Below are 11,975 nucleotides of genomic sequence, written 5' to 3' on the forward strand. Positions count from 1 at the left end.
AACACGACAAGATGAGGAACAATTATATGGACTTAATTCCCTGAGGGCAACGAGAAAAGTGGCCACGAGAGCATCTCGACGTAGTCTTCCATTTCTTTTCCGCATCCAACGATGTCCTCCCGTTGTGGAACCATATGCCATGTGCGTGGACGAAGGAACAACGCGATTAGTGTCAAGAGATAAGCCGCATGCATAAATGGAAAGCTGAAGTATATATATAGATGATGATGATGGTGAAAGGACTAATTGCGTTTCTTCATCTACCAACTCTTTGGTTTAGTAAGAGATGGGGTGTCAAAGAGGAAAGCGAAGGGGGAAAAGGAGGTTTGCAAGCTTTATGGAAAGTGATGGCGTACTTGATTCAATATCCTTATTCCCTTCCTCTCACCATTGTCTTCTTATTTCCAGCTTCTCCTATCCGTAGTTCTTGAGCTGAGAAGAGTGGGGGTGGGGGTGGGGGTGGGGGTGGGCGTGGGGGGGGTTCTACAGGATCATGCTGTGGAGCTCCTTCAAGGTAAGGTACTGAGATCTGTCTTCCTCGATCCCATTCTTTCACGTTGGGTTGCATTGTCTGCCCTATCTCAGCACTTGCTTGTCTGAGACCACTTCATTCCAAGCACATGATGTTACCTTTCCCTCACTGCTCAAACCCCTTAGAGAAGCCTTTCGGTAAGCAACTTGAGCTCAACCCTATTCCTCCTCCAAGCAACCCCTACTTCCCGATCTTTGCTTCCGACGGCCTTCCCCTTCCTCTCGGTGCTGTGACTGGCGCAGTTCCTTTACCCTCTCCCCCATCTCTTCCTCCTGTCGATAATTCTTTGGCTACTGCTTCACCATTGATGAGGAAGAAACGCAGTGGAAGCTTTACCCGTAAAAGATCGTGGAGAAATGATAGGAACAGCAAGATACTCACCGCAAAGGGACCAAGAGATCGTCGAATACGGCTCTCCAATGAGGTGGCCCGCAAGTTCTTTGATCTCCAGGACATGCTCGGCTTCGACCAGGGCAGCAAGACAGTGCAATGGCTCTTCAACATGTCCAAACACGCCATCCAAGAACTCACCGCCATCTCCGATCCCCAACTTGGTGGCCTTGGCATCCAAAGCCCAGCGTCCTTCACTCTAGGGTTGGAGAAATCGACCATGGAATCCGACTCCCAAGGCAAGTCGACGACCAAATTGGTCACTGCCACGTCAGTCAAGAATTCCAAGAACGAGAAGCAATTGATCAAGCCCTCAGGGAATGCCGGGTCTAATCTGATGCGCGCCCGGGAGTCGAGGGCCAAAGCAAGGGCAACGGCAAGGGAGAGGACAACAGAGAAGAGAAGAATGTGGTTATTGTCCTCAACAATTGCATCTCATGCCACCAGGAACGAAGGTTCACATTTGCTCAACTTGAGTTCATCCTTGTTAGGATCCATAGCTGAAATGGAAGCGAGACAACGTTCTTCCTCTCACACACAGCGCATTAGGTTATCCGATCAAAGAAACTACGAGTTCCCAGCACAAGATGGACCCTGCCTGATCCCAATTTTTGGCTATTCCGAGAAGATTGCAGACCGCAACGACATGGATAACATCCTTCAAGAACAATCAGACATGGAAAGAATGCCCTAAGCTGATCTCTTGTTCCTCGGGAGGCCATCATCACCAACAGTATGTAACCTCACACGCTTTATGTCAGTCTGATTTCTTTTCTTCTGGTATGCCAACTCGATCTTTGTATTCGATTATCTTTGCTTTGGACACATAATTAGTTGTCTGGTTGTTTCAATTGCAAGTATATTTTTCTCTTCGGCTCCCTCTTTGACTTGGTGATTAGACATCTGTATTCAGAAACATCTTCTTGCAATTCAACATTTGAAGTATTAGAAGATGTAGATTCAACTTCAAAAATCCGTATCTCTGATTTCGAAACATTTGCATCAGTCTTAAAGGATTCTGAAAACTTACATGACAAGGATAATCTGCAATATATATACAAATGCTTCTCTCCAAACAGGGGGGTAAGAATCAAATATGAATATTTCAGATTGTGATTGTATGATCCATATTGGATTGTGTTATGGATCCATTAATAGAGGAAAAACCAATAGCTGATCAAGTTAATCAGAAGCACAAAAACTCCCCACAAGTAGGCTATGATTGATCAACATAGAAAGATTAGTTTTATTTCCATGACAACTTCTGAATCTACAATTCATTTTCAAAGCATTAATTTTGGATGTCAATAGAGCAAGAATGCATAGGTTGGTGAAATCCTTTTATCCTGGTAAACATGTTTAGTCTCATACATGAACATCTAGTGGCAACTAAGAATTTTGAACATTCATAGAATCTGTCAAGAACAGCATCTACCAGATATTTGCAATTGCCTTAAGTAGTTCAGCTAACATAGCATTCAAATTCCTCTTTTATGAAATAATTTTCATAAACTGTTACCGATATTTTTCTTTGAGCAAAAGTTGTTTGTCAAGGACACTTCTAGAAATCAAGCTGGTAATATCTACTGCATATTCTAATTCTAATACATCAGCATGGCTACGCAGTTTCCTACATAATTTTGCTATTTTTCTTTGTGCCATATATCTTCTCACTAGCTGAGTTTCCAGTTCTAGTTAACCTGATCAAATAAATGTATTTGTTCCAAACAGAACAGATTTAATTCTATAGCATGAGTTCATTGTGCGTATAATCCTCTACAATAATCAATTCAGCTGTGGCTGTGGCTGTAGCTGTAACATCATCTTCATTAGCTCTTTGTTTTCATTTTTAATCACAAAGCTTGATAGTGGGAACAAGAAAGATTTATGGCAAAGTTAAAAGGCACAACTGTGTTTGTTGTAACATATGACTGACACATATGGTTAATAAGCAGGACATCCTTACAGTAATAACAAAGCCAATGGTGAAGACATTGGCTTTGTTTCCATTGACTTGCCAATGGAAAAGAAACCATGCAACAAACAACTTATATAGCAAAGGTCATCTAGTTGGTCCAGTTGCATAAATTGAACACTCATGTAAAAATGTGATACCAAAGAAATACTCAAAATAACCCACTGAACTGAGTATGAGATGAAATTTGCTAGGACCTTCAAAAGAGAGCATGACATACCTCATGTAACTTAGGATGGTAACTCAAATGTTCATCTAGTTATGACCGGTGAGCGCCATTTTTCTTCTATGCAAGGTGATCAAAGTTGCGATGTGTCACCAGTAAACAACCAATGGACCATCAGATATATGATCTCATATGACTTAGGGAACCCTAAAAGTACTGGTCAATCTTTGTAAAGAACCAGCTGCCAGCAACAGACAAGAGTTATTTGGCAAGGGGTAATTTTCAAAAGATCAATCTTAAGAAATTAAGAAAAGATCAACATCCTGTTGAAACAATTAGGAGCTTATGTGTGTTACTCAATACATCATGCATGCATAGAAGGCTACTGTTGTTGATCAGTAGTTGACCTTCTCTATTCCAGAATAGTGCCTAATAGCACCTGAAAGAATTGAATTTAATTATATGTATTACTTCATTTTCCTTGAAAATTCTGAACCCACAATGTTTATATCAAATTATGTCATGATAAACAGTACCAGCATACACAACATCTGAGAATTGATCCTATGCGGCAAAGCTTAACTGCATATTGCACCAAGCATTATGGAAGAACCACTCTTCTGGATTTAATACCATTAGGACAAATTATTCACAACAGTGTCTTGACTGTTTTTCCTTCATATATATATATGCATACTTTTTTTATATATTTATTGTGTAAATCTGTTTGTTTATATATGTTAATTTCACCAATATATATGTGAATAGTGAGAGAGAGAGTGAGAGAGAGAGAGAGAGAGAGAGAGAGAGAGAGAGCTTTTGATTGTGTACATACCAATGCCAAGAGAACTTGAACTCTAGATCTGAACATGCTTTTAAATCCGCATATGAAATTAGTGTACAGTTCAAGGACTTACTACATGTGTCAGAGTGACAACAGGTCTTCATATGGCTTCTCAACAAGGATGACTAAGATTGAGCTTATATAGATGTCTATAACATAATATTCAGAACTTTCTATCTTTTCATTGAATTAGAATCTTTAGGATAGAACTTCTTGACAATTCATCTATGAGAAATAGAAGCTTGCCCATGAGACAACTGAAAGAACTAGTCCAAACCAGAAAGCCTAGATGTGCATGTATAAGAGTGATCCAAAATTCTTGATTAAACAAAGTTTGAGGCTTTTTTTGTGAAGCTTATCTGTTGTTGTACAAGCTCTCATGAACCCTCTCCAATCTGGATCCGAGTCCCAGTTTGATACTTTGTCAGATGTCACTGTCTAGTATCATCGAAAAAATAATAAAAGGATAACCGATATTTGAAACATTACTCTATAGAATGATGTAGAGATAGAATGGAAGATAGATTATATGAGCTATATTAATTAAAAAATTAAAATAAAAGGAGGATTATTACATTGAGAGGAGAAAGGGGAACACAAAAGGGAAAAATTTTGGAGATAAATGTCTTTAAGGTATTCTAAGAGAGAATAAAAGAACCTTGGAGATAGTATGCTCATTGGAAGCAAACCTAGGGAGGAAGAAAATTGATAGAAACCAAGAAAAATAAGAGCTTGGAGAAAGTGTTCCAATAGCTTTCAAACAGTAATAGAAATTTACTTTTTTTATTGAGGTGACCAAATTTAATACCTAAGTTTTATGATGGGTTTTTCTCCTAATCTGAATTGACTTTTCAGTTTATTATAATATATGTTGCAGGCTGCTTAGGTACTAATTATATTCAACTCCTGTCAATAAACCTGTGTACTCTCCACACTATTTTCTATGAGCAGAAATGAAGTACTACTAGTCAAACTAGGTTGATATGTACTCCATCTCAAGTACTTACAACCTGCACCTTGGTGATGCCTAACCCCAAAATCCAGTGGATGGAGTGAACTGTAACCTCATATCATAGAAACATAGAAGAGATCCTTTGATGGAATTCCAAATAGTTATTTCTACAGGTAGCACAAGATATAGATAGGTCTATTTACACATTGCATCACCAAAGGTTGAACAAAAATGAAATTGATCTTCCAGCAAGTAGAGCAAAAATACCTTACTCTCGTACATATCTGTATGATACATCTGAGATCTGAGACACATATATAGCTTACTGTCAGATACATTTGTATGACTCGTTAGTTTGCAAAGGAGACTAGTAGAGCATTAGCAAAAGCATCCAACTTCAGATAGAACCAGTGAAGAACAACAATAAGAAGAAGAGTTATTCCAGGAATTAGGGTACTGAATCCAGCAGTGGAAATGCATATATATCCTACATTTGTTCGGCAGGGCTGTCGGATTCCAAGAGCAGACTCTACGATACGCAAACCAGAAAGGAGATAGAAAGAAGAAGCTTTCCCTGGTCATTCGGATCCATCTTGCAAGTTGTAGACGCAGGAAGCAGCTTTGGGTTTTCCTGCACTGCAGTCGAGATCTTTAACTCTTGCGGGAAACCCTCGAGAATTAATGTACTGTAAAGTAGGGTTTGGGAGGCAACAATGCCCAGCTATCGTGATTCAAGAAGAAGAAACTAATGATGAACTTTGTGTGCAGTACCGCTCATCTGTCCTTGAGCCAGCGGGGGAGGTCGGGGAGGGGGTTTGGCGGTAGCTGTTCTTGTTGGGTTGTATTAATGTGAAGAGAAGAGAAGAGAAACCCCAATGGTCGTCGTCGCTCGAAAGGTTGATAATGCACGCCGACCTGCGCATGTACCTCTCGGCGTTGTGTCGATCGCACCACCTGCCTGCGGAGGAGTTGTACGTACGTAGCAGTACTAAGGCCACTGTTAGCGATGTAGTATTATTGTTTGTGGCAGACGAGAAACGAAAAAGATTCACCGTGAGAAGATAGATATATTGCCGTCATAAATTTGACAGGAAAAAGAAATTGAAATCGATGAGATCGGCTTTATTGTAGATATAGATTCATAGAAACTTTGTTTAGGCAGAACAAGAAAGAAAACTGTGAACAGCAGCTGAGTTTGAGTGTCCCCAGCCCCGTCACTTTAGATCGGGTTGTTCATTTGCACGCTTAGATTCGGACCCGAGATGATTTCCATTTGCCTCGAACCTAACCTGAATCGATCCACCATCTTCTCTCTTGGATAGTAGTGCCCACCGAGTAGGAGATAGATAGAGCGAGTACTGAATTGGAATCAAGCATCAAATCAAATATTTGATATTATCTATCTTGAACTAGAATCACATATCATATCAAATATATGATATTCTTTTCTCTTTGAAGATGATAGTATTGATTTGAGTCTTATTTCTTTATGCCATGCTTGAGTGACAAGCTTCTATGTTTCTGTCTTTGTAGAGATGAATCGTTAAGATATTCAATTAAGATTTTGTAAACTTCAATAATATGATTTTCTCTTTTTTTTTAATATATTTTTTCTCTTATATATATATATATATATATTTATTTATTTGACATGTAAGAGCTTATTATATGTGCAAAATATGCATAGATCAATCAGATTTATTATTTTATCGATATATGAATTAAATTGCTGTTACATCATCATTCCACAAAGAATGAATTCCCCCTTGTCATTGGTGCTGCCTGATCCCTCCCCCTTGCCTCGATGCTCATCAGCTTTGGAGGAGAAGGAACGATGACCTTTATGTTTTCCGGGTGCTTACTTCATCTTTGTCTGAGCCTGTAACACCGCTGCAACGGTTCTCAGATTCCCACTGGTTTTCGCTTGACTTTGCAGTGTTGTTTAGCTATTATTTAGCTTCTCTCTTTATGTGCATCAAAATAAGAGAGAGAGAGAGAGAGAGAGAGAGAGAGAGAGAGAACATTGGAATGATGGAAGACGAAGAGAATTAGTAGCATGACAAGCCCTATAGCTTCGATGCTCCAATTCCATGCTATAAAGAAGACGGATAACCAGCGGAAAGGAAGAGAGAGTGGTCTGAGGAAAAGGTATGGTTTTACGTAATGGATTCCACTAAACCATACGATTGATTCCACATACAGATGCGATGAAAGGTGGCCACTTTCTTTCGATGAAAGATGACGAGATGCTTTCACCTAAACTACTCATACTTTGTTGGCTACTCGGAGCTCAGGTATCCTATAATTACCAAAGTCGATCTTTTCATTTGCTGCTTCTGGTAATGGATTCCATGGTCATACCACCGTCCATCTCGCTTCTCTCTCCTCCTTTGACATTCCTCTGAGTTGAACAGCTAAAACTACTAAAACATGCCATGATGCTTCGACGCCAAGAACTCTCCCTTCGACGACTTGAATTGCACTTCGGATTCCACCAAGGCATACCACTATGTCTTGCATCTACCTATATGCATTCTAATTGACTCTTCAAGGAATCCGCTGTTTCCACTGTGCCGTCCAGGTAGATTAGATGACGAAGAAGACATTTCCCATGTCTTTGTGTTGCACTTGCAGATGATATCATCAGTTCCTTGTGTTTTATTAAGTGTTGGCTTTACGAAGAACTTTAAGATAAAGAGGCAATAGATAATAAAATAAACGAAGTATACTTTCAACCTGTAATGTTTTAGATTTATTCAAGAATATTTATTTATATTAGTCAAGAGATAAAATATATATCTTTTTTTTAAACAAAGAAGAAATTTCCTCACCCTCATCTATTTATCTTAATCTAAATCCTTATCTTTAATCTCATCTAATCTTAACTATCTAAATTAAACTTACCACACCCCTTTAATTCAAAAATAATTGTAACATAAGGCTGTCTTCAAAAAAATAAATATTTTTTTCACCAAGACTTTTGTAAAGATGTCAACAAGTTGGTATTTGATAATGTAGATTTTTGAAATTTTCTTTTAGTCTTTCTTTTGAGCTATCTTTCCAAAAGCATGTTTTGAAGTTTCGTATGATCTATTCATTTTTTGTTTATAAATTGAAAATGAGTCTATTAATTTATCATAAGATAATAAAATTTGTATCTTCTGCTTCTTTTATAGTAGTAATAAATCATATCAAATTTTGAAGATAAACTCTGTAAATTTTTCCTACTACTATTTGATCATTTAAGTTTTCAGATCTTATTTGGTTCATAATAAAAGAGACTCTCGAGAGAAAAAATAGAGTGATAGATTTAAAATATTTTATCATAAGAGTTTTAAAGTCACATCGAAGAATTTGACGCTTTAAAGTTTTTAACTTTTTTAGTGCCTCCAAACATATATTTTAATATTTTTTAAACTTTTATCGACGATGATGTCGATATGATTTAGAAAAATAAGGATTCATCTATTATTTGTTATAGCATACAAAGAGCTCTTGTATATTTTTATATATTCTTTTTTATTTGATCTTTTTTGTTTTTTTATTAATATTAAGATTTTACACATCATACTCAATAAAATTATTTTCTATCAAATTTCATAATCCTTATGAAATAAATGGAATTATCAATTTAATGATCCAAAATTGATAATTTTTTTACTTTTGAAGATAGAAAGAATTTGATTAAAAACACTTTCTCTAATATTTATTATTATTATTATTATTATTATTTGGATATACTGATCTTCCCTTTCTTTTTAACCAACATACTCCAATTAGTCATCTTCTAAGTAGAAGACTCTCATACCACAACTATTGATTTTTTTTTTACAAAACTTAAAAAAAAAAAAAAAAAGAGGATAAGTCAAAAGATAAGATATATTTTTAAAAAATAATAAAAAAAATCTCAGCCTCATCTATTTTGATGCATCAGCATGAGTGCCACTCTTCTTTTCACAGCCTCTGTTCTAACTTTCAATTCTCAGAATAACATATGATTATTATTCTTATTATTATACATTCCAGCAGACCCACGAGGAACATCACACTCTGCTTCTGAAGCCAGCCAGAAACAACATGAACGATCACCAATGATGATATATCAAATCCTCAGAAATCATGGTGTCGATATGTAACCACTGAGTGCAAAAACAAGCAGATCTCTGGTAGTCGAAAGACGATGAAGACCGGCAGAGCGAGCCACTGCTGACAGAAAGCCAAACGGAGAGAGACTCGAGACACGCTCTAACTTATTAATCGGACGACAAATTGCTCTGTTAATGATGATGATGATGATAATATCAGGTCAAATCGGTAGGTAGATAGATAGATAGATAGATAGATAGATAGATAGATAGATCATGAGGAGGATGGTTGGAATGGATTCATGGGAGGCTGCAGCTCAGGAGGAAGTGGCAATGCAATCGGGCTTCCAGATGAACAATGACTTCTTCCGCAGCTGGCTGCACCTCCGCTCCTCCCGGTTCCTCCGCTTGGAGGTGAACAGAAGCTTGTCGTCGAGGGGCAGGTGGCAGCCGTCATGGGCTCCTTCCAAGCTGTCCTCATTGTATGCTTCGTCGGAGAAGCTGAGGTTGGTGGCTACCACCGCTGCAGCTGCTGCTGTGGCTGTTGTCGGCGGCGGTCGTTGCGTGACCGGAGCTGCTGTGATGGATTGCAGTTGGCTGTTGCTTTTGAGATTGGTTTTGCTGGCGTGGTCCTCCGGTGGCTGCTCGCGCTTAGCATTGCTGCTGAGCAGCGTGCCGCCGACGAACTTGTTGATCACGAGCGAAGACCAGAGGACCTTCGTGGCGCCGCTACTCTGTAGCTCGGGTTGCGTGCTCACTGTCACCTCGACGACGGTTCCCCTGGCAACTAGTTCCACCTCCTCCTCCTCGTCCTCTTCCTCGTAACAGTTCTTCTCTTCCACTTCCTCTTCCTCTTCCACATTTTCAATTTCTTCGATTTCCTTCGGTGCTTGATCCATGGGTTGCTGCTGTTCCTGTGGTTGTTCGATTTCAATGGTGTCGGAGGAGGCGTCGATGAAGGAGAGGAGGAGGCGCCCCCCCTGGCGCTGCGCGTGGAGGTAGTTCCGCGGAGGCACATGCACAGCCTCCACGACGAGGCGGCCATCGCGGCGATGGGTCCTCATCTGGAGGCAGGGCCCATCACGGCGGGAGATGGATGGCAGCGGCGGAGGGAACGACCTCGGCGGCGACCTCCTGCTAATGGAGTAATTGTAGTTGACCGACGTGAGCTCATCCCCTCTGCGGCGCTGCGGCACTTCGCGCTCCTCTGGTCCATTCTCAGACCACACCCCTGCTTCTTCAACCACGGCAACCTTCTCGTGCATGTCATGCCTTTCACCTTCTTTCTCCGCCTCAACCGTTGGAAGATACCCAAAATCGATGCCGTCGTTAAACGAGGAGAACTCATCGGAGCCAGTCTCCGACCCCAGGCTCTCCGTGCATATCTGGAGGCTCTTCTGGCTCAGCGAGCTCGCGGACCGCCTCGCCAGCGGATGAACATAAGGAGCCGGCGTATCGGCGACCACCGGAGTGGCGGCCTTCGGCGCCTGCATGGCGCTCCACATGTCGAATTGGCCAGGCCGCTCCTCCTCGTCTTCAATACCCACCACATGATCATACCTAGTCTCGTACTTATCTTCCAGCCGCGGCCAGCCGTACTCCAGGTGGTGTAAGGGTGTTTGCAGCAGAGCCACCGACATCCTCCGGCCGCAAAGTTCGCAACTTGATGGTTCGTATACAGAGTACACTCTAAAGAGAACAAAGCAAAGTAATAAGAATTCAGAGGACGGGAGAAGGACAGTGTCTTGCTAAGCAGAGATGAGTTTATGAGACTGTAATCACCTCAAACAAGTATGAATACTGCCCACAGTTGAAAGGAAGCTAAGCACTTGGTTGATGTTGAAGGAGATGGAAACAGTCAGAGAGGTGTCACGCTCTGTGATCCCTCTCTTCCTCTCGTCCACCACCCTTCTCTCAGAGAGAGCGTGTGATGTGTCGTCTGAGGCCAAGCTGATGCGAAACAAGGGAGGAGAGTGGTGGTATTTGTAGCACAAGAACTCTCTCTCTCTCTCTATGGAACAATTAGCCGACCACCAGGGCCCTCCACCACCACCATTCTCTCTCTCTCTCTCTCGACACAATCAAACCCTCCTTTTCCGGCTTTATATGTTGTAGATTTTCCCACCTTTTCTTTCACATCACTCGTCAATGGGCTCTCTGCATATTTCAAACACCATGGAGGAAAACAAATGGAAGAAGGAGCTAATACACAGAGAGATCTTTTCAAGGGGACTTCAACACTTGGCAATGGATGTCCATTGTTCAATGTCAAACCCTGACTCCCATTATACTACATTTGTCAAAGTTATGCTGCTTCATGCTTCATGAAATAAATGGGCAGATACTCGAGAATGTGTAGTACGTGGTCGAGTGCCATCCACCCCATCTCTACTGACTGTGATCCTTTTCCTGCACTCTGCTCTCTGCTCTCTGCTCTCTGATCTCTGCTCGTCTTTTATTTCCATGCGTTTCCTATTACAAAAGATAGCAATCTTCCGCAATGTGCAAGGTCGGGTGGCACAGTCCCTCGTGAGCAACTTTATGGCCACCGTGGACCAGTCGCAGACCTCCGATGCATCCCATCCTACTCGGCTTCCCTTCTCTTTCTGTGGACCGCTAACCCAAGCGATCCATTCTGTGAGAACTCTCACTCCATCGATGTGGCTGCGATTTGGAGTTGGATGACACAGGCCAAAGAAGACGAGCAGATTGCAGGAGTAGATCTGCCTTAAAAGGACGAGGCTGAATCCAAGAAGTGATGCCCAACCATGCGTTGTCGTGGAATGATTGGAGCGATGGAGATGGATGCGGGCCGGCAACCCCCGGACAAGCGGGTCCCGATGCCCGGCCTCCGACCCAATGGAGTGCTTGTGGTACGACCCGTATCCCGCGGGTCCGACGACAATCTCCACCAGATCTCATGTCACACCTCCTTCCTCGTTTCGCCGCTGTCCTCCCCCTCCGTTTCCTTCAGCACGTCACAGGAGGAAGCAGAAGACACACCCCCCCCCCCCCCCCCACTAAACCTGGA

General features: G+C 41.3%; 2 protein-coding genes across 2 annotated transcripts; one reads left to right on the plus strand and one right to left on the minus strand.

The window, feature by feature from the left end:
- The first annotated feature begins 459 nt into the window (after positions 1–459).
- LOC103969213 (transcription factor TEOSINTE BRANCHED 1-like) lies at positions 460–1,794 on the plus strand. The gene has a single exon (XM_009382687.3). The coding sequence runs from the start codon at positions 621–623 to the stop codon at positions 1,614–1,616; it is 996 nt and encodes a 331-aa protein (XP_009380962.2). The 5' UTR covers positions 460–620; the 3' UTR covers positions 1,617–1,794.
- A 7,315-nt stretch (positions 1,795–9,109) lies between these two features.
- On the minus strand, positions 9,110–11,879 carry LOC103969916 (uncharacterized). Its single transcript, XM_009383552.3, has 2 exons — positions 10,727–11,879; positions 9,110–10,633 (listed from the first exon to the last, which is right to left on the minus strand). Exon 2 carries the CDS (start codon positions 10,582–10,584, stop codon positions 9,262–9,264), a length of 1,323 nt encoding a protein of 440 aa, XP_009381827.2. The 5' UTR covers positions 10,585–10,633; positions 10,727–11,879; the 3' UTR covers positions 9,110–9,261.
- Positions 11,880–11,975: the final 96 nt, after the last annotated feature.

This window comes from Musa acuminata, chromosome BXJ1-10 (genome assembly GCF_036884655.1).
Source record: "Musa acuminata AAA Group cultivar baxijiao chromosome BXJ1-10, Cavendish_Baxijiao_AAA, whole genome shotgun sequence".
Taxonomy (NCBI): domain Eukaryota; kingdom Viridiplantae; phylum Streptophyta; class Magnoliopsida; order Zingiberales; family Musaceae; genus Musa; species Musa acuminata.

Excerpts from the sequence above, each read along its gene's own strand:
- LOC103969916 (XM_009383552.3), bottom strand. The coding sequence starts at position 10,584 with ATGTCGGTGGCTCTGCTGCAAACACCCTTACACCACCTGGAGTACGGC.
- LOC103969213 (XM_009382687.3), top strand. The coding sequence starts at position 621 with ATGATGTTACCTTTCCCTCACTGCTCAAACCCCTTAGAGAAGCCTTTC.